The sequence below is a fragment of the Tachyglossus aculeatus genome, chromosome 19 (genome assembly GCF_015852505.1).
Source record: "Tachyglossus aculeatus isolate mTacAcu1 chromosome 19, mTacAcu1.pri, whole genome shotgun sequence".
NCBI classification, from domain to species: Eukaryota; Metazoa; Chordata; class Mammalia; order Monotremata; family Tachyglossidae; genus Tachyglossus; species Tachyglossus aculeatus.
The window spans coordinates 8,823,738-8,850,615 of NC_052084.1; the positions used below are offsets into that span (position 1 = coordinate 8,823,738).

The 26,878-nt window shown below is 46.7% G+C and overlaps 2 protein-coding genes across 3 annotated transcripts in view; one reads left to right on the forward strand and one right to left on the reverse strand.

The window, feature by feature from the left end:
• Nucleotides 1-22,953, forward strand: part of RAB3GAP2 (RAB3 GTPase activating non-catalytic protein subunit 2) — a 63,625-nt gene extending 40,672 nt beyond the window's left edge. For both annotated transcript variants that reach the window (XM_038760777.1, XM_038760776.1), the window contains 15 exons: nt 856-953; nt 4,605-4,710; nt 6,955-7,115; nt 8,040-8,268; nt 9,692-9,865; nt 9,968-10,074; nt 11,302-11,368; nt 13,476-13,546; nt 14,100-14,135; nt 15,367-15,441; nt 16,410-16,628; nt 17,605-17,694; nt 18,237-18,461; nt 19,955-20,113; nt 20,367-22,953. In XM_038760777.1, coding sequence (XP_038616705.1) covers nt 856-953; nt 4,605-4,710; nt 6,955-7,115; nt 8,040-8,268; nt 9,692-9,865; nt 9,968-10,074; nt 11,302-11,368; nt 13,476-13,546; nt 14,100-14,135; nt 15,367-15,441; nt 16,410-16,628; nt 17,605-17,694; nt 18,237-18,461; nt 19,955-20,113; nt 20,367-20,522 — 1,973 coding nt within the window. In that variant the 3' untranslated portion in view covers nt 20,523-22,953. The remainder of the gene's footprint in view (nt 1-855; nt 954-4,604; nt 4,711-6,954; nt 7,116-8,039; nt 8,269-9,691; nt 9,866-9,967; nt 10,075-11,301; nt 11,369-13,475; nt 13,547-14,099; nt 14,136-15,366; nt 15,442-16,409; nt 16,629-17,604; nt 17,695-18,236; nt 18,462-19,954; nt 20,114-20,366) is intronic.
• A 226-nt stretch (nt 22,954-23,179) lies between these two features.
• Nucleotides 23,180-26,878, reverse strand: part of IARS2 (isoleucyl-tRNA synthetase 2, mitochondrial) — a 42,211-nt gene continuing 38,512 nt past the window's right edge. Inside the window, exons 20-23 of the mRNA XM_038760846.1 lie at nt 26,312-26,457; nt 25,771-25,961; nt 25,348-25,492; nt 23,180-23,757 (exon numbers count right to left, since the gene is read on the reverse strand). Of these exons, the coding sequence (XP_038616774.1) occupies nt 23,615-23,757; nt 25,348-25,492; nt 25,771-25,961; nt 26,312-26,457 (625 nt within the window). The 3' untranslated portion in view covers nt 23,180-23,614. The remainder of the gene's footprint in view (nt 23,758-25,347; nt 25,493-25,770; nt 25,962-26,311; nt 26,458-26,878) is intronic.

A 26,878-nucleotide genomic window follows, 5' to 3' on the forward strand; every position in this document is an offset into this window, starting at 1 on the left:
AACACCATTAATGCCCCTAAATAGAAAGATGAGTTTTACTTTGGAAATTCAGTTTAAACAAAGTTCAGTCTTAAAGTCATACTAGCAAAATGTCTGCATTTTCACTGGCACTGCACTAGTAAACTGCGATTGTAATATAGGCTTTGAGGTACAAAATCCTCATCTTGCTCTCTTCTGTTCCCTTTCCCAGCTCCAGTTCAGTACAGCCTTCTCCCACATAGAATGTGCTTTTGGGTCCAGGCAGAGTCAAAAAGTGGCACCCCTTTGTCCTCTGCAGCCTTATTCTCAGAGTGGCTGGACTTAACCCAGCCCCAGACTAGACTCTAAGGCACGGGGGGGTCCTGCCTTCTTAATGCTGCTGGGCTACGGGGTGCTTTGCATCCCAAGTCAGAGAACAGGGCCCCGCAGCTGAAGGATGTGTAAAATAGTCCCCTGAGGTCCAGGGGGTGAAGGGAACACCAGCATCCCATTTCTGACTCTGTGAAGGGGTCCAGGGCATTTCTACCACCAAGCCCCGGGAAATGAATACGGAAAAAATTCCTCATCTTCGCTGTCGCCCAGCCTGCACCTGCTCCGTTTCTGGTCTGAATGAGGTTGCTGCCTGTCTAAGCTTCCTGTTTCAGGTGCTTACCGTTCATATAAGGTTTATGATGATCTGTAGCTCCACTACTGTGTTTAAGGTATCATACACTGACTTCTGTCAATTTACAGTTCAGTCAAATTGACTATCCGTTTTTCCATCTCTGGAGCACTTATTTGTTACTGAGGAGCTGTGCACCATAATCAGAAATCTGGTCAGGCTATTTATTCAGGAGATGGTTTTCCTGTAAGGTCTCTGACTTTTTGTGTTTCTAGGCAGCTTCTTTTTCTGGAAGTGTTTGCATGGAGAAAGCTCCACTGAGGACATGTGCCGAACATTGGAGTCTGCTGGACTCAGCCCCCAGTTGTTGCTGGTAAGGTCCAAGATCCTTCATTTTTGGATATGCTGCTGCCCAGAGAAAGGAAAACCGAGGAAACGTTCAGCCTTGGCGCGTCGCAATTAGAAAATGGGTAAAAATATTCTGGAGGACCATCAGAGAAATCAGACAGGCTTCAAACTCTGTTCATGTTCTTATGTTGGAACAGTTTCTCTTTCCTCTGGAAGCCGCAGCAAATTTTATTCAAGCTGTATTCCAAGTCAGGATGAAAGTAAACTTGGGATTAGACACACTCTGTCAGGCTTTACTTTGATCCCTAATGTAATTTTACTCTCTAATAACAAATATGGCTCTATTTTGCAGGGGAATAAATCTCCCTTAGAATAATATACAGTGCACTTCTTTCTGAATGTTGCAGAACTTTGCTTGGCTTGTTCCTAAATCAGAATTTTAGTCCCTTTTGTATAACAAAGATAGAATGAGAACTATACTGTTCTTTTCCTGTTTTCTGTCCTGTTAAAATAGATACTTGTCATCTGCCGTGTCTGACTGGCAGTGACATTTACATCAGAAGACTTAGGTTCCTGAGATCAGGCAGTAGAGAGCTTAAAATAACCCTATGGGTATGAGAGGGAGTTCTCTATGGTTGTGCGTGTATTTTGACATTCTGGAGTTGTGATTGCAACCTCAACAGCCTGGGAACTGTTAAATAAAAAGTATTTCCAAAACTTGGGCTGGCTCCCAACTAGTGAATGGAATGCCACCCAAGTTATTGCCTCTGCTTCATTTATGTCTTCATTGATTCATTCAGTCATATTTATTGAACGCTGACTGTGTGCAAAGCATTGTACTAAGCGCTTGGAAAGTACATACAGCAATAAAGAGAGACAATCCCTGCCCACAACAAGTTCACAGTCCCCAACACTCAAACGTGCTCCATTTTTAAAAGCCATAGCAGCCCAGTGCTTTCGAGGAACCCACCTCTAAGGTGAGGCAAGGAGAAAAATGGAGAAGGAAATATTTGGTTTCAAGCACACATATAGAAGCTGTGAACAGTTGAGATGATAAAAACTTTCCTGTTCTTGAAAGAAAATTATCAGGTGCCAGAAATAAGGAGATCTAGTAAGAAAGGTAGTGAAAGTGATATTTAGTAAGACATTGGATTAGAGTAAGAAGCTAAGTTAAAAACAGGGTAAGCTTTTAAAAGGAGATATTTGAAGTGGTAAATCCTCAGGTCCTTAGTACGGTGATCATCATGTAGTAAGCCCTCAATAAATGCCACCACCAATAATAATAATGCTAATTAATATTCATACTTATATTTATCTGACCTGGAGTTCTGGTAGTATAAAATGACAGTTTTAGAGGGACTGAGTTTATGAAGATTTCTGTACTTGTATCCTACAGTGTGTACTGGTCAAAAAGAAAGAATTCTACATAAATCATGCTTTGACAGAAGGCTATAAAATCGGTCAACATTCGCCAGGCAGCCCCAGAATATTACAATTCCCAGGAGATTTTAAATATTGCCACTATTACTGGCATAGTGTTTCCGATTCCTTTTTCCCTGTTTGCGAAGCCTGAATATGAATATGAAAAGGATTTAGGGGAAAGCTACAAAGATGATTAAGGATTGGAAAATAAGAATTATAAGGCTAAAGAAACTGAGAATAACCTGGAGACTAGAATAAAAAATGCTTTAATAATGGTCTTCTGCAGTATGAAAGATTATGATTACAACCACTGTGGCTCTTTGCTGAGAGTAAAACAAAAGGAAGTGGGCTGAAATTGTAGATGAGAGGTTTAGGTTAGTTGAAAGCAGGAATTTTCTGACAGTGTGCTGTTAAACAGTGAAATGTGCTATTCGGGGAAATTCTAGAGTTTCTCTCTCTGAAAGTCCTTAAAATAGGGCAGATCCCTCTCTGGGATGGTTTAGCGGTGGTCTCGCCTGAAGGCAGGGGGATTAAGTAGATTGCCTCTCAAAGTCCCTTTCATCTCACTAAACCTGTTTTGTCAACTATTCTCCAAGGGTCCTTAAATCTATGTTAAAATTTTCCATTTAATAGTTGGTGTTTGTTTTTCATCTTTTTGTTCTTTGCCTTATCCTACCACTAAGAAACTGTAGCCATTGATGGTTAAAGACTGCCAGTTAACAGTTGACATTTGTTAGATGGTGTTCTGCACCGAAGTGAAAAATTACAAACGTTTTCCGAGTTTGAGGGTTAAATGGAATAAATTATGACTAGTAAAGTTTTACACTAACCTGATGGTTATACTTCTTTCTGTGATTGAAACTTAATTGTTATGAGTTTTGCAATGTAAACCTGAACCTTGATTTGTATTCTTCTCCAAGCAAGTTTTTCCCGTATTGCAGTAAAAATGTGTTCTCAGAATCATAGTTTTAGAAAGGACCTCCTTTGTAGACAACAAGGAGGCTTATCATCAGTCAGTAATATTTATTGCAAGTCTAGCTGCATGCAAGACACTGATCTTGGTAATTGGGAGAAGAGTACAGTAGTTGTAAAAAATATGGTTCCCTCCCTCTCCCCCCAAGTTTATTTATTTCCATGTTAAATAATCCTTCCATATAAACTGTTGCCCCTCTTCCAATTCATGTGTCCATTTTCTCTTTATCTCTTTAGAGAAGTTAAAGAACAGGTCATCCCAACCCTTCATATAACATCCTTCTTTTCTTTCTGACTTGATGAGGTGGTGATTCGATCCTTCATTTAAAACACAACACTGCAATTTTTTTTAAAACTCAGCAATACAGTTTACATCTAAAGGGAGATGAAGGAGATTACTACAGTTATAAAAATAAGAACAAGTCCACAGATTAATGGAAAAATAGGACAATGAAGATCAGCTAGTGGGAGTAAAATAAATTTGCCTCTATTTTATCCTTTTAGAGTGATTCTCGTGGAAACCCATGATTAATTTCAGTGTCTTTTATTTCTGATCTTTTAGTCTAGTGATAAGTGATAGAGATAGGGAGCAGTAAATGGTTGTGAGGAAAGCTATTGTGGGGGAAGGCAGAAGGCAGCAGTATTAAAAATTGTGGATTGAACATACCTGTGGGCCAACTAAAGTTTTGACCTGTGATTTTTGAAAATCAGGTGTGCAAGCCTGGACTAATTTTCTGTTTTCTCTCCTTTCCTCCCTCAACTTTTTTTTAAAAAAACTTTTATGCCTCTAAAGATAGGGTAGTATAACAATTACGATCTTTCACTTTGGCAGGTAATGCATAGTGCTGCCTAATAATACAGTGATATTAAGTTCTTCATGTGTATGGTTATGTGTTTATAGCAAAATTCATGAATCTTCAAAAACATGTTTTAGAACCGAGTACAACCAATCAATACTATTTATTGAGTACTGCTTTGTGTAGAGCACCATACTAAATCCTTGGGAGAGTACAGTTCAGTTAGACCCAAGTTGGAGTGGGCTGTTAGGTAGAGAATGACATTTATAGCTAGGTATGTTGAACTAATACCTGAATTTTAGTGCCGTGTACTTGCTTAAAAGCTTTTCTTATGCTTAATCAAGAATTAAAACACTTAGCATGGTGTTTGGGTCTGGTGAAATTGTGTTTCCTAGAATGTTGGTTCTCTGTTGGAGGCCAAACCAGGTAGGAAAAATGCCGGGCTCCAGGAGAATTAAGTTTAATTTCATTCTCTTTTGTTTTAGTCTCTGCTTCTGAATGTTTGGCTTTCAAAGGAAAAGGATATTATAGATAAACCACAGTCTGTTTGCTGCCTTCACACAATGCTATCACTTCTGAGCAAGATGAAAGGTAAAATGTTTTTAATGTGGAGTTGTCACTGAGAAATACAAATAAATTGCATTCATGGTGGTCGTTTGTATTTGCGATTTATGCTGCCGTGGTTAATGATGGTATTCATTAGGTGCTTCCTGGGAGCCAAAGCACTGTGTTAAGCCTGGAGTAGATACAGATAATCAAATTGACCTGTAGAATTTTGCCAAGAAAAGTGATTCTAAAAGACACCAACGTGTTCGCTGGATTGATGGTACCCACAGGTTTGTCGTGGGAGCTGATGTTGGGTGCCCCAGGTCATTTCATATTTCACCTGCAGGGAGCATGCCCAAGCCCCTCTTCAGTCCGACTGAACGTGCCAGGAGGCCAAAACAGGGACCTTGCGGAGAAAGATCCTGAGTCTGTAAGCATCTGCCACTCCCTCGGGCCTCTGAGGATCAATCGATCAATTCATCATGAATTGATGATCAGTTCATCAGTCAGTGGTATTTATTGAACACTTACCATGTGCGGAGCACTGTACTCAGCGCTTGGAAGCGTACAGTACAACAGAGTTGTCAGACAGTGAACTTACAGTCTAGAGGGGGGGAGAAGTGGTAGTGGTGGTTCTCCCCAGTCAGTCAGTGGAATTCATTGAGCAGCTGTCATGTGCCAAGCACTTGGGAGAATACATTTCCCTAGGGGATTGCTATCAGAAATCCCAGAACACTACCTGGGGACTGTAAAAATCAGAACTCCTGTGCTTTGCTCACTCTGAAGTTTAGCAGGTTTCGTTTACCTATCAGTTACTCTGTCTTTAGGCTGGCTCTGCTTCTGCATTTGTTTTTCAGAGGCTTTGCCTCTGCTTCCTCTCCTGGACTGTTACTCTGTCCTTGGGTGAGAGGTGGTAGGGGCTAATCAGCTGGAATTTCAGGGTTCTTTGCTCCTTCCCTGTTGTCCAGTTCTGATCAGGACTCTTCTGCTTCTCTTTCATATCTTCTGCCCAATCTAGAATTGCCCCCCTACCCATGCCTTCCTACTCCTGCCTAGGTAACAGCTGGAGTAGTTGCTCCATGGGTCACCGGGACAGTACAGTGACACCCCTCTCCCCTGCCCCCAGAAAATGAATCCTAGTCAGCTTCTGGTTTAGCGCAACCTTAAGTCAGATTTCTAGTGTGGTCTAAGTGGAAAAAGGCTGGGCCTGAGAGTCAGAGGACATGGGTTCTAATCCTAGTTCCACCAGTTGCCTGCTGTATGACCTTAGACAAGTCAATTCTCTGTGCCTCGTTCTCCTCATGTGTAAAGTGGGAATTCAGTACCTGTTCTCCCTCCCCTTAGACTGTGATCCCTGTATGGGACGGGAACTGTTGGATCTGATGATGTGGTATCTACTCCAGTGCTTAGTACAGTGCTTGGCATATAATGAGCACTTAACAAATACCACAGTAGTAAAAAGCATGCCACTGAAATATCACAACAGCTGCTTGTTGTGGGCAGGGAATGTGTCTGTTGTTGTATTGCACTCTCCCAACCGCTTAGTAAAGTGCTCTGCACAGAGTAAGCACTCAGTAAATACGAATAAATGAATGAATGGTGGGGAGTGTTTTTAATTACAGTCTTCAACATTGACTTGAGATCCTCAGGCTCAATCCATGATTTAAAAAAGCTCCTGCATTTTTTGGAAATACAGTTTATGCTACACTGAAGCGGTGACCCAAAATTCAGGTTCAAGTAAACCAGTTTGAACATGACCGGGTTGTTGAGATGCCTCTTGTCGAACGTTTGTTGGTGTTTCGTCTGGCAGTAAGGGTCAGCGTTTCCTTGTGTAGCTAATAATTAAGCAGTGAAATTGGAATGAGGTCTTGTCACTTTGGACTCCCCCTGTGGCTTTGGTCCAGGAATAATAGTCTTCCGAGCCTGGTTTAAGCTCGTTTCCCCTTTTCTGGGCAGGACACTGTAGATGCAGTGGCAAATCTGTCCTAGCTATTTCTTTTTCCTGATGCTTCTTTGACCATCCGAACAGTGACTTGTTGCTCAACCTGGTTTTGGTTTCAATCAATCAATCGTATTTATTGAGCGCTTACTGTGTGCAGAGCACTGTACTAAGTGCTTGGGAAGTACAAGTTGGCAACATACAGAGACGGTCCCTACCCAACAGCGGGCTCACAGTCTAGAAGTTTTCAAGCTTAAAGATCCGCACAGGAGTTGAATTGTCTTAAAAAACGAAAACAAATGTCTGTGATTTCATTTTATTCCCTCCTCCCTGTCCTTTTCCACCCGCAGTTGCGATGGATGAATCTTGGGACTCACAGTCAGTGTCCCCGTGGTGGCAGCAGATGCGCACAGCCTGCATTCAGTCGGAGAACAATGGCGCGGCCCTGCTCTCCGCACACGTTGGGCATTCGGTTGCAGCTCAGATATCGGACAGCATGGCGGAGAGAAAAGTAAGCTAGCAGAGGTGCCACGATCACCCGGTGCCCGGAAACGTAACCGACTGCTTTCTGCCCCTTGCCTTGGGGCACCGGTGGCCGGCGGTTTCGGCTGGAGGGCCCAGTGTAGATTTTGAAGCGTGTGGAAGGCCGCACGCAGGTGCCGTCAGAGAGAGCGGGAAGGCGAGGAGGGGGCCGGGTTTGAAAGATGGGAGCCGTGGCTGTCCGGCCCGTGGAGACGCCCCTCTGGCTGTGACCCTGCTGCATACTCAGCCGGTTTCCCTGCCCACTCTTGCGTCTGGGGTTGCCGCTCTCGGCCCCGGGGCACGTCGGGTGGTTGATTGACTCTGCGCAAGCCTTCCAGCCAGGTAGGAGCAGTGTGGGGGGAAGCCCAGTCACTTCCACAGTTAGACCGGTGGCCCAGAGAAGCAGCACGGCACAGTGGATAGAGCACAGGCTGGGAGTCAGAAGGCCACGGGTTCCAATCCCGGTTCCTCCACTTGTTAGCTGTGTTACCTTGGACAAGCCACTTCACTTTTCTGGGCCCCACTTTCCTCATCTGTAAAATGGGGGTTGAGATCATGAGCCCCTTGTGGGACAGGGACCGTGTCCAACCCAATTTGCCTTCATCCACCGTGGCGCATAGTACAGTGCTTGGCACATAGTAAGCGCTTAACAAATGCCACAATTATTATGCCTCATTGGGGAGGCAGGCCGGGAGGACCTCTAGACTGTAAGCCCATTGTGGGTGGGGACTGTTTCTTTTTATTGCCAGATTGTACTTTCCAAGCAGTTAGTACAGTGCTGCGCACACAGTAAGCTCTCAATAAATATGATTGAATAAATGAGTGAGGGTCAATGCCGTTTCTAGGCCCAGGGTACTGTTTAAAGGAGTGTCTTTTGTTTATCGTGGATTGACACCAGTCCCTCTCCTGTTAGTTTTCCCAGCTGGCTCTAGGCGCTGATGCGGAAGGCCTGACGGACTCCTGGGAGGCGCTCTCTCTTGACACCGAGTACTGGAAACTTCTGCTCAAACAGCTGGAGGATTGCCTGATCCTTCAGACGCTGCTACACAGTAGAGCGAACAACCGAGCCACCAAGTCATCCGCTCTGCAGGCCGAGCCCCTGGCCAGGCTTTCTGTAAAGAAACTGCTGGAAGGAGGAAAAGGTAAAAACTGGCTGACGTGACGCTTCAGAGGTGTCTTTCTGGCTTTTTGAGAAAGGGAGAGGTGGATGGTGTGGCCGTGGCCGTGTCTGTCAGCCTGGGGAAATAAGAGGACCTGCGTTCTAATCCCGGCTCCGTCCCTAGCTTGCTGTTGTGACCTTGGGCAAGTTACTTAAAACCTCTGGGCCTCGGTTTCCCCATCTGTAAAATGGGAGAAGATATTGTGGGCCTAGTGAGAGACAGGTGTCATTTCTGATCTGCTAACTTTGTATACGCATTTAAAAACAAAAAACCCATTGACTCAAAATTGTCAATAATCCGGGTGTCAGCTAACCTCAGTTTTGTTCAGAGTGGCAGTTGGACCATTTTCTTTGATTTCGTGAGGTTTTTTTTTTAAATCCTCTGAGCCATCCAAACTGGTTATCTGAACCACGTCAGAACAATTAGCTTTCTATTGTATGTTCACACATTTATATAATTTATTTTAACTTCTTTGAAGGACTTTAAATGAGCCTTTAAAATCCCGCCATTAGTAACTGACCCTCGGGGAGCAGGTGTTTTCCAAATCACTGGAGTCTGAACTGCTTTGGGTCAATTCAGCTAATCGTTAATTAAGGTAACTCAAAGAATGATCTGGAGTGATTTAATTCTTGGACCTCTCCTCGTGTCACAGTTTGGAGTACGTTTTGTGTAGTGCTGTCAGGTTTTTCCGGAGTTGGGATTTTTTTTGAGGGGGAGTCTAATGAGAGCCTCCATGGATCTGGTGAATTTGACAACTTCAGTTAATTAATTGTACCGTTTTCTAAAGTGAAGGTTTATTCAGTAGAATCTCTTTCTGGAACAGCAGAAATCTCCTTTTTTGGGTAGCCTCCCTAACAGGAAATAGGAGATACCCAGCTAATGGACCGTATTTGTTGGGGTGCCGGGGGCATCGCCCTTGTTTGTTTGAGAAATGTGGCTAAGATGGAAATTCCTGCTAGATAATTCAGTTGGGAATAATGTCATGTGGTTTAAAGGAGTTCAGATGAGTGTACAGATGCTCACCTGGTGTACAGATGAGTGTCTGTGAACCCTCCAGCGTCAGATGGGAAATATTTTGCGGAATCCACGCGTTAATGTTTTCAGTGACATGTGCCCATTAGATAGCTAACAACAGCAGGATTTGCTTCCATTACTTTTTTTGTGGCAATTCAGCGGGGGAGACTGGAAAGCATTAGCTCGTACATGCATAGATGGCTTCAGACATGCTAGCCTTTTTTGTGCACCTCCAAACCTCGTAGGAATACCTCGGCATTTAACGGTAGGCTTGCACTCTACCTATGTTGGTCACCAGATCCGTTTTTCAGGGAAAGGAAACCAGTTTTCCCCGGTAGACTTGGCCAGTATCACTAATCTGTTCCTTTTTGTGTGTTTTTCTCCCCTTTAGGAGGAATTGCAGATAGTGTAGCTAAGTGGGTATTTAAACAAGACTTTAGTCCTGATGTGTTGAAACTGGCTGATGGAGAAAGAGATGAAGACCCTGCAGAACCTCCTCATGAAGCCACCAGTAAAGTTTTCCTTGAGGAGCCAGAGGCTGGGACGGATTTGCAAACAATACTAGGTAAAACACACTAAGGGCCTAAGGTTTAGACTGGAGTAATGTGGTTTGACTGTTAATTGCATTAAGGAATTAAAAGACAACTAACACTCTTTTAAATTTCAGAATTGCTGCATTTAGCGTATCGACAATTTCCTTGCAGCCTTGAATTTGATGTGATACATGCGCACTGTTCTTGGGAATATGTTGTGCAGTGGAATAAAGACCCAGAGGTAAAGTTCTTGCTTACTATTATTGACAAAAGGTCTCTTGTGCTTTATGCCCTTTGGATGAAATTGTGTTTGGTTGTCTAGTTTTGGTAGGAAATGACTCTTTACAGTTAGGTTGGGATGATCAGTCCTGAACTCGTGGTTTAATTTTTTTTTCCATCCAAATCTTGGCTTGGATGCAATCAACTAACCACAACGCCTTGTCAAGGTCTAGAGAAAGGCTCTAGAGATCAAAATCTAGAAAATCAGTGGTATTTGAGTGCTGACTGTGTGCAGAGCACAGCACTTGGGAAAGTCCAATATAGTAGAGTTGGTAGACGTGATCCCTGCTCACAAGGAGCTTACAGTGTGCTGGAGAGAGAGGCAAGCGCCGGTACTAGGCTCTGAAATTCCCAGAGTTGGACTGTGTTAAGTCCAGTTTTGAGTCTATAAAAAAGACAGTGATGGAAACCTAGAAACCAGGAATTGGATGAGCCGATCCTTCCCAGATCCTCCCAGTTTTTGATATTATGAACTCTAAGTAGTAAGAACTCAAGTTTTTATCACACAGGCACGTGCACCAGTTTATCACCTTTGTGAACTGGATGTAGGTCAGTTAAAATGATACTGCCGGGCAGGCTTGAGGAATACAGTTTGGGCAGTGTTATTTACATTTCTGATGTGTCTTCATTGGGAAATGACTTATTTAGCAACTCTGGATTAATTGGTCACAGTCTCACTGCTTTCTGGAAGTCTAATTTTCATCTTAATTTTTTTCTCTGTAATTTTTCTCTGTAATTACAATGTTCTCTAATTTGCCTCCAGATTTGTCACGTTTCTTTAATCAATAATATTGATTATCTACTATGTCTAGGCAGAGGCTCTGGCCTCAAGGAACTCACACAATCCTGCTTGCCATACTCAATGCAAAAATTATATTTGCAAGTGCAAAATTCACTTCCTAAAAACTGGATGAAAGTCTTTTGGGGAGATAAAGCGTCCTCTGAAATGTAGCATCCGATCTAAGGTCTTTTACTTCCTTTGCCAGTGAAGACATGATATTTGAACTAGAGAAAAGTGTTCAGATGAACTTTCTTAAGAGGGAAAGTTGAAATTTCCTTTTTCAGAGTTGGCCTATCTTCTAGTAGCTCATTAGGATATTTATTCAGACATATCTTATAAATCACTACTGGAATGTGACTGCTACCCCAAGGTACTTAATCATTTTATTTTTCTTTTCCCATTTGTAAGGTAGCACATTTTTTCATTCGGTCTATAGAACACCTGAAATGTATCCTCAACGCCCATGTACAACACGGTAAGCAGACTGTTCTTCAAATTATCCTTGGCAAACATTGCGAAGATGAAATAATGTTTGAGTCTCTGTAGAGGTAATTGAGCCTGTACTTGGTGGTGCAGCGAATACATGTATTTTCCTTCTGGAGTGTGGCACTGTTGCTGGTGCTGCTATTGGAGATTTTTCTTGATCTCATATTAATATGGTTTCACCATCCTCCGTCCTCAAGCTCCACCATACACTTCTGGAGAGAAATTAAGTCTCTGCCAAGAATTTCCTCCTTTTCTGACTTGGGAGGTACCAGGACTATTCTTTTCTACATTAGCCGCCCTGTTACTATCATACAAGTTGATTGCTTCTAACACAGATGAAATAAATGAGTAAATGAAATGGAGAAATTGAGAAAGCAGTTTCTCATCTGGGGAAGTTCCATTAAGCACTGGCTTTCAATAAGACTAGAATTGGGCTTGGACTAATATAATCAATCAGTCATATTCACTGACCATTTACTGTGTGCGGAGCACAGTACTGAAGCACTTGGGAGAGTACAAAAACACAGTAGTTCAATTCCCCCCAGTTTTGTGCCTGTTTTCAGTTGCTGAGATTTCACAGGGGCAAAATTGGTGAAACAAGGGAATTCCCTCAAAGTTTGCCTACATTAAGACCTTCCGAATCAACTTTAGCGCTTATTGTGTGCAGGGCACTGTACGATGCACTTGGGAATGTTCAAAGAATCCAGCTCCTCCCTCTCTCCAGCTGTAGTATTCATTCATTCATTCAATCGTATTTATTGAGCACTTACTGTGTGCAGAGCACTGTACTAAAGTGCTTGGGAAGTACAAGTCGGCAACAAATAGAGACCGTCCCTACCCAACAGCGGGCTCGGTATGTGCTGTAGCAGTCCATCAATGATTAAGCTCAATCAGTCAATCAATCGTGTTTATTGAGCACTTACTGTGTGCAGAGCACTGTACTAAGCGCTTGGGAAGTACAAGTTGGCAACATATAGAGACAGTCCCTACCCAACAGTGGGCTCACAGTCTAGAAAAGCTCTTACTGTGTGCAGAGCACTGTACTAAGCGCTTGGGAGAGGACAATACAGACAGAGGGATCAACCCCTTCAGGCAGGCAGTGAAGAAACCTACTTGGAACGGACCCTCTCTGCCTCTTCCTGCGTGACCTCTGGCCAGGAAGCCCCTGCCAGGGGCCTGGGGCCAGCTCCTTTTGGTCCTTTGGACCTCTTGTGCGTGCCGGCGAAGCTCCGAGGGGGAGGGCTTGGACAGTGAGGCGAGCTGCCTCCCCTTCAAGGTGTCGCACCGGTGTCCAAACCGGCACCTAAAGGAAACTGGCCGCTCAGGTAACCATGGAAGCCCAGCTTTTACCCTCCATCGGCCCAATCAATCAATCAATCAATCAATCGTATTTATTGAGCGCTTACTGTGTCTGTGTGCAGAGCACTGTACTAAGCGCTTGGGAAGCAGAAATTGGCAACATATAGAGACAGTCCCTACCCAACAGTGGGCTCACAGTCTAAAAGGGGGAGACAGAGAACAAAACCAAACATACTAACAAAATAAAATAAATAGAATAGATATGTACAAATAAAATAAATAAATAGTTAAATAGAGTAATAAATATGTACAAACATATATACATATATACAGGTGCTGTGGGGAAGGGAAGGAGGTAAGAAGGGGGGATGGAGAGGGGGACGAGGGGGAGAGGAAGGAAGGGGCTCAGTCTGGGAAGGCCTCTAAGGCCGATGTGATGAGTTCCTTTCCACCGGCTGGGCTTGTCCCGGCCCCACCCCTTGCCCCAGCGGTTCAGCCAGGCGTCCCCGCGCTCACCACTCTGTGGTACTTACCTGTGCAACCCCTGGGCAGGCTCTCTCCAAACAGGCTTCTGGGGACAGGTGAGCACTCCCTGATTACCCAACAGCCTGTTGAGCCAGAATCAATCAATCGGCGCTTTTACGGAGCACTTACTCTGCGCAGAGCGAGCACTGGAGTAATCTCTTGGAAGAGTGCAATGCAACAGAATTAGCAGACCCGTTCTCTGCCCGTAACGAGCTTACTGTCTGAAAACATGCATTCAGGGTTTTTTTTTCCCCCCCTTTCTTGTTTTGTAGGCATCGCTTTAATGATGTGGAATACGTTCATCGTTAAGAGGTTCTCTGCTGCTACGTATTTGATGGACAAGGTGAGCCCTGTCACCGTGAGTTCCAAATTAGGTCCGACCCGTTTTATTCCATCCCTGCGCTTGGCTGCCAGAGTCAGAAGTGGGAGGGTGACAGTCTGTCGCTCATTGTGCACATGCTGTCGAACCGAATTCAGTGTTGACAGTCAGGTGGGATGTATGCTAGACCACACAACAGCAGCCCCGCCCTGAGCTATTCCTGCCAACTCAAATTATTACAAGTGCTAGTTTTGTTTAATAGTGTTTCTCTATCCCAGTTTTTTTTCAACTGCATAAAGTCTTCATTATACATAAGTTGAAACCTCATTAATCCAAAATCAGCTTACTCAAAACAGTGAAGAATCCAAAATAGCTGCTTTCCCCCAGTCAATAAGATGTCCTTTAATTTAAAAAGTCGGATAACCCAAACTAGGCACCACCTTTATCTCAAAAGCGTTTCAGTCACGGGAATTTGAGTAAACTTTTTTAGAAAAGATGTCCTTCTTTCTCCAGAGTAGGTAGGTGTGGTCGAAATGTCCTTTCATGCCATAGTCACGGTCCTGTTTTTTTCCTCTAGGTTGGCAAATCTCCAAAGGACAGACTGTGCAGAAGGGTAAGTGAATCTTTTCTTCTAAACTAAGCAATGGGTTTGAGCCAGGTGCCAAACTGTCATTTTAAGGTGTCGTTTCTTAACTGCTATTTTTTGAGAGTTTTCTGCCTGCTTTGGGCTGATCTGAAGTTGCATCAGGAGGTGGGGAGAGCAGAGGAAATAGTACATTGTGGGAAACTCGCAGTTGGATTTGGCCAGTTTTAATTCCCGTTTCCAGATTGTCAGACCCAGAGGGGATCAGGCCTGAGCCTTCAAAGCCCTGGGTAGCTGTATCAGTAGTGTTTATCGACCGCCCACTCTGTCCAGTCATTTCTCCTATAACACGGGGTTCTTAACCCCGAGTTAAGGAAAATGTGCATTAGAGTGTGCACACCTCTTGCCACTCCATGTCACGCTGTATCCAAACAAGCAGCTTTTCTCAGAGGATGTTTCCTTAATTCCCAACAGCTTTCTATCCAAAGAGCAGAGTGGAAACACATGCTAAAAGAGAACTGACCGTCCTTGGTGCTTGGGGAGCATACAAAAGAAGTAAATTACGTGATCCGTGCTCTCAAGGACTTAACGGTCTAATGAGGGAGAGAGAAGACGATATAGCAGCAGATAAGGGCAGAAAAGTGTTGAGCTGGCTGATCGGATGGGAGGCTGGGGGACGTGATTAATTGGCGGATGTGCCTGGAGATGTTTTTTTAGGAGGCTTTTGAAGGAGAACAAGGATGTGGTTTGCAAAAGCTCCGGCCTGAATACGAGCAGTGGGTTGCAGGAGGAAGAGTCAGGAACAAAGGATGGTTTAGGGGTTTACTTGGCAGGAGCTGAGAGCCCAGGTTGGGGTGGTGGAGTATGGTGGGAAGAAGGGAGGCTGGGTGGGTCCCTCTGAGCCTGTCCAGCTGGGTTTCCCGGGCTTCTGTGGCGAAGCCACCCGGACTTTGGGTGACAGACAGCTCACCACTCTCTCTCCACGGAGACACGTGGCATCACGCGGCTGGGGTGGCCTTATTGTGGCTTTTGGGTCGCGAGATTATGCGTTTCTGTGCTTCACAGCCTAGTTTTAGAGAAAGCTTGATTTAAGGCTGGAGAAGAGTTAGTGTTCCGGTGTCTGCTTATTTAATCTGTCAGACTGCCTCCCTCCCCGCCCCCGCTCCCCCCCAGTTCTGATGTATCACGTCAATGAAAATTTTACTGGGCAGAGAGCTAAAATTGCGCTGGGTGGTCTAACAGTTTTCCTCCTTTAAACCAGGATGTGGGGATGAGTGACGCAGCGATGACATCTTTTCTTGGCTCCTGCTTGGACCTGCTCCAGACTTTAATGGAGGTAAAAATGATGCATCATCGCTTAGGAAAGAATGCACCAAGTTTTACTGTAACAGATTTTCAATGCACGATTTGAATCTAGCCTGGTGGTAGACTTGGGCAGCATTCTTCCCACAGTACCGGTCAGTTCTCAGCCTAACGAGTTGGTACCAGTAGATTTGGGGGAGGGAGAAGCAGTTGGGCACCTGCATGCAGGTCAAGGCTGCTGCTGCTGCCAGGCTTCTCACACCCTCGGCCTCACCGTGTTGTAGCGTATAGGACTCTGCGTTTTTACGACTTGATACGGGATTAAAATACAGCAAAAGAGCAATGATCGGGGAGGGTGTGAAGAGGTGGACAGTGTAGCATCGCAGTTCGTTGTCCCTTTGGTATTTTCAGATTTTCTCCCCACCACTCATTAATTCTCCTCAAATCAATGGTTACAGTAGCGTGATTTTCCCATAACGTGAGGTTCTTCGGGAGGACGACTCCTGTCTTCTAAGAGAACTCTTTGTACCCAAATTTGCTCGGTAATTGGCAGCCTGAACTGTGGTGGGCAGCAGGGAGGAAATCCTGATTTGAGTTTGGCTCTGCTGGGATGTTTTTCAGAAGAACAGCTTATTGTGTAATAATAATTCTGTTAATCTGTTAAGCGCTTACTAGGTGCCAGGCACTGTACTAAGTGCCGAGGTGGATTGGGTTGGACACAATCCTTGCCCCGTATGGGGCTCACAGTCTTAATCCCTATTTTACAGATGAGGCAGCTGAGGCCCAGAGAAGTTGTGACTTGCCCAAGGTCCCAGAGCAGACAAGTGGCAGAGCTGGGATTAGAACCCTTGTCTTTCTGACTCCCAAGCTTGTGCTCTCTCCACTAGGGTGATGGACTATTCAAACCTAGATGTAACTGATTGAAATCTGAGTGGCTTATCCCCCTTTGGAGTGCACGGCCAGACCTTTGCATCCATTTGTGTCCCCCCTTCCGTCCCCCAGGCTGACGTTGGCAGTGATGAAATGCAAGTCCCCGTGTTCGACCTGGAGGACGCGTGGGTGTCCGTCGAAGGGCCCATCTCTATAGTGGAACTGGCCGTGGAACAGAAACGCGTCCACTACCCGCTGGTGGAGCACCATTCCGTGCTGTGCACCGTCCTCTACGGGATCATGAGGTTTGCTCTGAAGGCAGTGAAGCCCCTCTCACTCTTTGACAGCAAGGTAGGCGGGGACAGCGGCTCCAGATTCTGCTTCCCGTCCCGTCCCATCTCCCCATGCTGCTGCTTGGCCTTCTAAAGGGCAACAGTTTGTCACCGTGAACGTGGGTCATGTCAAGTCGCCCCACCGGGCCCCGTCTCGTCCTGGAGGGGAGACTTTTCCTCTTCATAACCCTCTACCACACCTAGTGCGGGGCCATACAGTGCTGGGGTAATTAACTTAAAAAATCCCAGCCAGCCTACAAGGAGAGGAACTTGCCACCGTCCGTCCTAGGGAAAATACCACAGGGGGGTTGGAGTTAAGTTTGCGCTGAGCCTCAGCTTTGTCACCATGACACTTATCTATCACCTATGCCCTGTACTGAGGAAGTACAGGTTTTCAGGATTGAACCTTAGTAAGAATTGCTTCGGAACCGCATGTTCGTTTACTTACTCCTGAAGTTGTTGGAGTTTTTTTTGTTTTTTGCTTTTAACAGCACTTGTAGGGTACGGTACCATTTGCCAGGCACTGGACTGAGTGCAAGCTAATCGAGTTGGACACAATCCACGTCCCACGGTCTGATCTTTTAGACTGTGAGCCCACTGTTGGGTAGGGACTGTCTCTATATGTTGCCAACTTGTACTTCCCAAGCGCTTAGTACAGTGCTCTGCACACAGTAAGCGCTCAATAAATACGATTGATTGATTGATCCCCGTTTTACAGACGAGGGAACTGAGGCTCAGAGAAGTGCAGTGACTTGCTCCTGGTCACACAGCAGACATGTGGCAGAGCTGGGGGTTAGAACCCAGGTCCTTCTCACTCCCAGCCCTGTGCTCTATTCACTAGACCACACTGCTTCTCAGGTTTGCCAGTTTCTCTGAACTGGAGAGTGGCTAAAGCAAGGACGGAGTAAATTTAGCACGTGGGTTGCCCCGGCTCCTCTCTGAAATGCCCATAGGGGTGGGAAGGATTCATTTTCTTATTCTGTTTTCCCATTCAGGGCAAGAATGCATTTTTCAAAGACCTGACTTCAATTCAGCTCTTGCCCAGTGGCGATATGGACCCCAATTTCATCTCCATGCGTCAACAAGTGAGTTTGTCATTGAGCCGGTTTCTGCCACCGCACTTGCTTGCCTCTCGACAACCCTTTTCTCAGGTTACAGTGCTCTGCACACAGTAAGCGCTCAATAAATACGATTGATTGATTAACACCTGTCTGGGCAGGGACCCCAGTGACTGCTAGAAACCCAGGTGACTTGGGACTGTGTTCTGGCCAGCTCCTCTGCACAAGCCTCAGGGAGGGCCTTCGGAGGGAACCTGGGCTAGAGGTAGCCGGCATCTTTAGCCGGCATCTTCGCAGTCAGATGGGAAGCGGGATTTAGACCGTTTATCATACATTAGGAAAACGGTGACCAAAACTTTAACCCCTGGGGGTTGGGGGTGGTGGTTTCTGTTATCTGATTCTGTTTTGAGTGCAAGCTCAACTCTAAGGCACTTAGTTTCCAATCTTGGAGGCAAATCAGCAGTCTCACTTTGAATCCAAATCCAGGGACCGTAATTAAGCGAAAACAATGAACAGGAAGACCCTCTTTCATCCACCAGGTTTAACTTGGCCTCTTTTTTGCTTCCCAGTTTTTACTGAAAGTGGTGAGTGCCGCGGTCCAGGAGCACCCTGCTGGGCCGAAGGGGCCCGAAACCACCGAGGAGGCGGCCTGCCCTCCCAGCCCCGGGAAGGAACGAGATTGGCCCGCTCTCGCCGTGGACTTGTCCCAGCCCCTTCAAGTGAACGAGGACGTGATCAGAAGGCACTATGTATGCGAACTGTATAATTATGGGATCGATCAACTTGGAGAGGAGGTAATGATTATTCTCTGACTCGGGGCATCCGTTCTACATTTTGGAACTGGCAAACTATCCACTGGACCTGTAAAGATGGGCTCTCCTGGGTGAGTGAGCAGTAGCTTGCCCTGGGCCCTTGTCTGCTTTGCCGCAGGGGCTTTGCAGAGTGGACGGGCATTCCTCATCCCCTCGAAACACCTTCCCCACCATGATAATGGTGTGCTTACTCCTCAGTGGAAAGAGCACGGGCTTTGGAGTCAGAGGTCATGGGCTCGAATCCCGGCTCTGCCACATGTGCTGTGTGACCTTGGGCAAGTCACTTAACTTCTCTGAGCCTCAGTTACCTCATCTGTAAAATGGGGATTAAGACTGTGAGCCCCACGTGGGACAACCTGATCACTTCGTATCCCCCCCAAGCGCTTAGAACAGTGCTTTGCACATAGTAAGCGCTTAACAAATGCCAACATTATTATAATATGAGATAATCAGTCCCTGTCCCCAAGATAGCTCTACTTTGCTGTAAATGCAGCGTTCCCCGTGACTAGACTGCCCAGATGATGAGCTGCAATGTCTCCACCACCGCACCTGTAATCCTGTAGGAAGTCATCATCATCATCATCAATCGTATTTATTGAGCGCTTACTATGTGCAGAGCACTGTACTAAGCGCTTGGGAAGTACAAATTGGCAACATATACAGTCCCTACCCAACAGTGGGCTCACAGTCTAAAAGGGGGAGACAGAGAACAAAACCAAACATACTAACAAAAGAAAATAAATAGAATAGATATGTACAAATAAAATAGAGTAATAAATATGTACAAAAATATATACATATATACAGGTGCTGTGGGGAAGGGAAGGAGGTAAGATGGGGGGGACGGAGAGGGGGACGAGGGGGAGAGGAAGGGGCTTAGTCTTGGAAGGCCTCCTGGAGGAGGTGAGCTCTCAGTAGTGTCTTGAAGGGAGGAAGAGAGCTAGCTTGGCGGATGGGCAGAGGGAGGGCATTCCAGGCCCGGGGGACGACGTGGACCGGGGGTCGATGGCAGGACAGGCGAGAGCGAGGTACGGTGAGGAGATCAGCGGCGGAGGAGCGGAGGGTGCGGGCTGGGCTGGAGAAGGACAGAAGGGAGGTGAGGTAGGAGGGGGCGAGGTGATGGACAGCCTTGAAGCCCAGGGTGAGGAGTTTCTGCCTGATGCGCAGATTGATTGGTAGCCACTGGAGATTTTTGAGGAGGGGAGTGATGTGCCCAGAGCGTTTCTGGACAAAGATGATCCGGGCAGCAGCATGAAGTATGGATTGAAGTGGAGAGAGACACGAGGATGGGAGATCAGAGAGAAGGCTGATGCAGTAGTCCAGACGGGATAAGACCACTGCTCTGACAGGTCCAGACTGAGGATCCCCAGGGTCGGAAATGCCGGGGGCCAGCCTAGAGGGAAGCCTCTCCCGGGTAGGAGCGCTCTGAAGCTAGGGCAGCCCGTGCCCAACTGCCGGTTTGTGCACGTCCACAGGCCATCCTCCAGGTGCACGACAAGGAGGTGCTGGCCTCGCAGCTGCTCGTGCTGACGGGGCAGAGGCTGGCCTACGCGCTGCTCCACACCCAGACCAAGGAAGGCATGGAGCTGCTGGCCAGGTTCCCACCCACACTGTGCACCTGGCTCAAGGCCATGGTAAGTCAGGCGGGGCCCGGGCCCGGACGGGAGACCCAGCGACCCCTGCTAGAGTAGAGGGCTCTCGGGAGAGAAGTGCGGAATGACTGGTTCTCACCGTTTATAAAGGGTCTGAAGGAGAGCTGCCCGAGTAGCTCTTCGCTAATTGCTCAGAGCAATCCTCCCCTTCCATCTGGGGGTGGTCCCAGGTCATAGGCCTCAAACCCAGTTGACGGGGCAGGCAGAAGTGATGTCATTGTGCTCACCTTTGCAGGACCCCCAGGATCTTCAGAACACTCAAGTGCCAATCGCCACAACAGCCAAACTGGTAAATAAGGTCATCGAGCTCTTACCGGAGAACCACGGCCAGTACGGGCTGGCCTTGCACCTCATCGAGGCCGTGGAAGCCATTTCGGTCCCCTCGTCATGACGGCGCTCGCCCACCCGGAGACCTGGAACTTCGAGGAGAAACCCTTCCTCGTGGCTTTTGTAAAATAAGGAAAAGACACCCGCAGCTTCGAAACCGTGACGTCCCGGCTCTATTCTTCGCCAACAAGTGAATATTGAAGAAATTAGTTCAAACTGCCGTCTAAGGCCAAGACTGGCAAAGCCCGGTTTTTCCATGTTTGTCGGGCTCAACGACTTGTGGTGTAGCTGTTCATCCTAGCGGCTGCTTTCATTAGCCTAGTTTTCAAATGTCCTTTATCTCTGATTCTCTATTTCACACTCTAAATATGTTAATTGTTGTAATTTGATTGTGTGCTCCTGTACAATCTTGGGCAGAACAGGCGGGAGAAAACCTCTACGGTCCCTCAATAAATGCTAGGAAAGCCCTTCTTTGGTGCCATCGTGCTTTATCCTACGCTAGGCTGCGACCACAGGGAAGATCTGGCTGTGGAAGGGTCCCTTCGAGTGGAGCTGCTGGGCTGGAGGATCAAAAGGAGAAAAAAGTAGGACTCCGAAACCAGCAAAACTGCACCTGAGCTGCTGGGTCTCCCGTAAAATCACAGTGAATCCATTAGAACGGAAATGAGAAATGTAAAAATGTACTATCTTGTAAATCTTAAATCCAAACACTATTTTTCCTAAGAGGCTTGATGTCGGATCTGGTGATTCTTTTGTGCTTGTAAATCGTAGCGTAGAATGTGCATGATGCTTTGGAAAAAAGACTTAGCAGACCTACCTCACAGGGGTGTTGCAAGATTTAATTAAAATTTAAAGAGCATAGCTTTGGGCTGTTAGCTGGGGATCTCAACTGTCACCTCTGGAAATATAATGGATCCCTTCTTTTCCCCACCATTTCTGCCCCCACCCATGGGTCCTGTCGTGGAGGGGGGGGGAAATGCCGAATGTTGAGTTGCCAGTCCTATAACCTGATAATTTACCTAAAGTTAAAACAACATTTTTATCTGTTCGGGGGTCCTGGCGTCGGTAGACCTGAATGAATCACAGATGTTACAAGACAAAGTTGGCACTTCAACCCGGAAGAAGAGACGTTTTCACTGCATGGACTAGTTTCTTCTAAGAATAAGCCAGGAGGTGATAGAAGCGCTGAATGGGCAGAAACGATTCCTGGAGATGCTGTGAACTGTTCAGGCCTTCGTTCACTAGCAAGTGGCTCGGTTCCCTCTGGGTCTGCCATCCTGTAAGTACGCTGAAGCCCAGCTTTATTCCCCCATGTTATTTATTCCCAGCCCAGCTTTATTCCCCCAGTAAAACCTGCTGCCGGCCTGCTGAAGGCTTTTCTCTTTTGTTTTTTACTCCAGCTTTTACGCAGTGCTGTGGGGTATGACCCAGGGCCATTTTTACCTGCAGCACTGCAGTTGCCACGTCTGGCTATAAGATTCCTTAGAAGCATTCTGTAAGTAAAAAATAGCTAGCTGCATCATTGTTCAGAGGAGAGGGGGACAGAGGTGGTTGTTCTACTCTTAAAAAAATCTCATTTAGAAGCACTTGTAGCGGTTCCAAACCCTACCTTGCAGCCATTAGCGGTCCCATTTGAAATGGTTACAAGTTAGCTTTTAAGTTCAGATATTGAGGAGGTAACTGCCCTGCAGAAATGTTAGGGGCTTAAACAAAGGTGGCAGTTAAAGCGTGATGACTAGTAAGCAGAACTCAGTGGTCCTGTTGATTTGCACTCAGGCACCTAGCTACTCTTTGAAGATTAGTAAAATGACAACAAATTTCTGAGATAAATAGATTGCTGCAAAATGGGCAGTCAGTTGCACAAGGAGAGAACAAGTGGAATTATAGTGTTCCTTGTATCCCTGTTTAATCAGGTTAATTGCAACACAACACAGTCATGAGCAAATCAAGACACTAAGCAGGGGCACAGCGGTCGGTCTCCGTAGTAGAGAGGAAACTCAGTCACTGTTTCTGGGCTCCCAAGGGACTTTGTGAAACGGCGTAAAGAATCTGCAGTCGAATCATGACTAGATATTTTGATTGATGGATCCTACCAATACGTATGTAACTTACAGTAGTAACTCAATTCCAAATCAGATTCAGTTTCCTGTGAAAGAAAAGTCTTAGCCTAGACTATGCACTACTGCTCTTTTAAGCTTCCTTCAAATGTGTTTGCCTGGTTCTCACTGTGGCCCTTAGATGGCATAAAAGTAGTAAGTTAAGAACCACTTCCTACCTGGAAGATGAGGCTTCAGAATTCAGACTTGGTTTCCAAAAGCTACATCGCTGTGGAATAGTGCTAATTGTCCCGTCGGAGTCCGATTTCAGATAAATGCTTTTTTTGCGGAGTTTCACGACTAAGTAGTGCAATGCTGTATATACCGCTCCTCTTTTCAGTGTCAGTTCATCTTGGTGGATTTGTGTATATTGGTGAAATAAACTTTGGGCTTTCATTACTCTGTTTCCTTAACTTTCAGAAAACGCAGGTGTAAAGTAAAGGTGTGCATACTCAAGCTTGTATGTATTCTTCTCTGACTAAAAATGAAGCGCCGAGTTAGCCCCAGTTCACTCACCAGAGGGAAGGATGTGGTTTCCATGCTGGCCTATAGAAACGCCTCCTCTTTTGGCAGCCATGTTCTGTCTGTGGCCTGTTTTAAGAACTTAAAAGAACTTAAACCAAAGTCAGCTGCTCCGGTAGGTCTTTATTTTCAAACATTACAGAACTCTGGGCCCTCTTAGGCCAGAGAAAAATATTTACAAAATATAAAACATTTGAAGGTTTCTACTCTGCTCCCTTGGCTGAAGACAAACCACAGCACACGCCAAAGGCCCGATACCAGCCAGAAGAAGGGAGATTTTTCTTGCCCTCATCACTCCTGTATTCCAGGGCTAGGAAGAAATCTTTGCATTGACACTGTCCCCAACCATTTATGCGGCCTCTTTTTTAAAACTAGGTAATAAGTAGAAGCGCAAGCCATAGTGAACATATATATATATACACACCCCACTGCTGTTCTTCCCTGTCATTCGGAGGTGGATGCTCAAGCTACTGAACGTTTCAGATCTATCAAAGCTGGCTCGGTTAGCGCTAAGTTGTTAGAAACGGAGAGGTGCTAGTTACTTCCCTGCGATAACTTCTAGGCAGCGGGGGCAAGGTGTCTCTGAAGACTCGGACGTGAACTTCCAGCAACGGGGGCACTTCTCTTTGGTAGTTGGAACGACTATGACTTTATAAGACGACTCTTCACGGATATCACCGCCTATGGACGAAACAGAAGGTTTCCGATGAGTCACTGGTATGGAGTTGGGAACCCACCCCCCACCCACTTGCGCTTTGATTACGTGCCTGCCCGTGAGTAGTAATGATGCCTGAGCTATCTGTCAAGTACTTAGTATGCACTGAACTAAACATGGGTGTAGATATGAGATAATTAGGTCCCACAGGGGGCTCACAGTCTAAGCAGGAGGGAGCACAGGTATTGGAACCCCGTTTTGCAGAGGAGGGAACTGAGGCACGGAGAAGTGACTTGCCCAAGGTCTCACAGCAGATAAATGGCAGGATGGAGATTAGAACCCGGACTCTTTCCACTAGGCCGTGCTACAGTGGTAACACAAATGCTGCCCTGAGCGCAGAGCCCAGCTGCCGGTTCCGAACGATGGAAAACCAGCTCCAGATTTCAGTGCTAAAGGAGGGGCTCACCAATGTCGCCCCTCGCCACCCCTTGACACACTGCTGAATTTGAATTCCAAACCCAAAAGGCGGTATGTTCATTGTTTACTTCAAGGTTCCAATCAATCACTGGCATTTAGCGAACAGGGTTCTATTCTCTTTATTTTATTTTGTTAATATGTTTGGTTTTGTTCTCTGTCTCCCCCTTCTAGACTGTGAGCCCACTGTTGGGTAGGGACTGTCTCTAGATGTTGCCAACTTGGACTTCCCAAGCGCTTAGTACAGTGCTCTGCACACCGTAAGCGCTCAATAAGTACGATTGCTTGATTGATTGATTAGTCCCAACTCTGCCACTTGCCTCCTGTGCCTCAAATTCCTCATCTGTAAAATGGGGATTCAGGACATGCTCTCCCTCACGTGACAGGAACTGTCTTACCCGATTACAGTTAAGTGCTTAACCAACACCACACTACTATTGCTACTTACAAGCCAACTACAGAAAATACAAACTAAACCGACCCTGCCTCGTCGGGACGGCTGAGACCTGAAACCATCTACCACTGGCCCACTGCTGGGTAGGGACCAACTCTGTATGTTGCCAACTTGTACTTCCCAAGCACTTAGTACAGTGCTCTGCACACAGCGCTCAATAAATACGACTGAATGAATGAATCTACCACTGGCTCATCTGATCCTCCAACTGTGTCCACCCTTCGCAGGGGGCAAAGCAGCTATGGCTCTTTCCCCGACGGGACCATTCCTGAACACACATCATCTTCCAGAGCCATAGTAGGTTCCGCCCAGACAGACGTGGGCATCACATGGGGAGCTGTGATTCCACTCTACCGTCCCATGTACAACACATATTGAAAACACACTACAGCCACATGGACAGTGCTTCAATTTTAACAAGGTGTCCCTAGTGCCCCAGCCGTCCATGTAAATCTCCAACTCGATTCCTTACTTCCCCTCTGCTACGGCTCTGTGTGGGTGTTAAGGCCACACGAGTCCACGATTAAAAAGAAGCCCTTAACTCTCTGGGCTTCATTTCCAGATTGGAGAGGACGAAGGGAAAAGCCAACTCCAAGAATGCCTGCCCATCGCACCCACTTCAGGGTGGAAAATTCCTCCCTCCCGGCTGCCAGTCGGACCGCAGCAGCAGTGTCACCGAGTGCCTTACCTTCCAAGTTGATCAGAAAAGTCCCTTTAACCTCGGAGACGTTGGCTGGGAGGTCTATGGGATCCTGGGCCAGCAGCGTTGTCTGGGAGGCCATCATTAGCTCATTCAGCTGGGAAGTGCTAGAAGTCTCTTCAGCCTGCAGGATCTAGAGACGAGCATTTGCCACTGTTACTTCCTAATACACGTGGCGGGCGGGGGAGTTGGCAGACACAGACAGGAGAAGTAAAACCTAGTGCCAGAGGTCCAATTTCTCAAACAGGATGAAAGTCCCCACCGTTCGGGGATGCAATTCTATCACTTGAACCTTCAGTTCTTAGCAAGCTGGGGGGCAAGGACACGGTACAGTTGGTCGTTCTGAGGCAAGATCATCCAGCAAAAGCCCCCGAACGAATCAACGCGCTCCCCGGCCGCCGTTCTATTTACCTCCATCATCTCAAAGAGCAGTCCAGGCTCTATGACAATGACCACGTTGAACTGGGCGGCATTCTGGCCGGGGATGCTTCCAAGGAATGAATCTCTCATGGCACACGCGCCCTCCACCGCTTCCTCCAACCCAGGTTTCTTCCAGATGGGACTCGTGCTGCACCAGCCGGTCCGGAAGACCCCTTTGGGTTCTGCAAAGCCCCCCCAAATTCAGGCGCGTTGTAATTTTCACCCTTTGGTGAAACAAACCCCGTGGGTGCTTTAAGTTTCTACCGATTAGACATATTTCAGTGCATGCCTCCTTCAAACCCTTTTTTTTTTTTTAGAACCAGAAGCAGGGCCTGCAGGGAGAGACCGCAGGGGGAGACCCCGAGAGCTCCTCTGTTTCACCAGACCCAGATGCGGGGACAGAGGGCAGCCGCACCCCTGGGGCATTGGCTAGGAAAAGGTCAAGGACTACCCGTCCAGATGGTCAACTGAGCCAGTGGTAGGTTAACTCCTCAGTTTGGGTGCCTAAGAGGCGCCGGCCAGGACGTCTTACCTTTCTCGTAGGGGAGATGCTGGAACACCTCTTCGGCCAGATGAGGAAGGATCGGGGCAAAAGAGCGGACCACCACATCCAGAATCTCCGCTAGCACCGTCTGACAGGAGCGCCGCTTGGGGTCCTTCTCCGCTTCGCAATACAGCCTAAGCCGGGGTGGTAAATTTACATGTAGGTGTATTTAAAAATCAAGGTCAAGGCATAACCTACTCGAACACAGGTGCCCACTCCAAGGGGACAATGGGCCTGAGGCCGTGGGAGTCGGCCTCCCAGACTTGCTCGTCCCCATTCTCTGGTAGCTTTCTGGCCTCAAAATTCCTGGAAGCCTGCCCTGCCAGGCCTCATCTCCCCCTTAAAATCCCTGCCCCACTTGTCCTTGCCATCAAAATAAAAAGCTGGCAGCTCTGAACAGTGCCTGGCATCATCATCATCATCAATCGTACTTATTGAGCGCTTACTATGTGCAGAGCACTGTACTAAGCGCTTGGGAAGTACAAATTGGCAACATCTAGAGACAGTCCCTACCCAACAGTGGGCTCACAGTCTAAAAGGGGGAGACAGAGAACA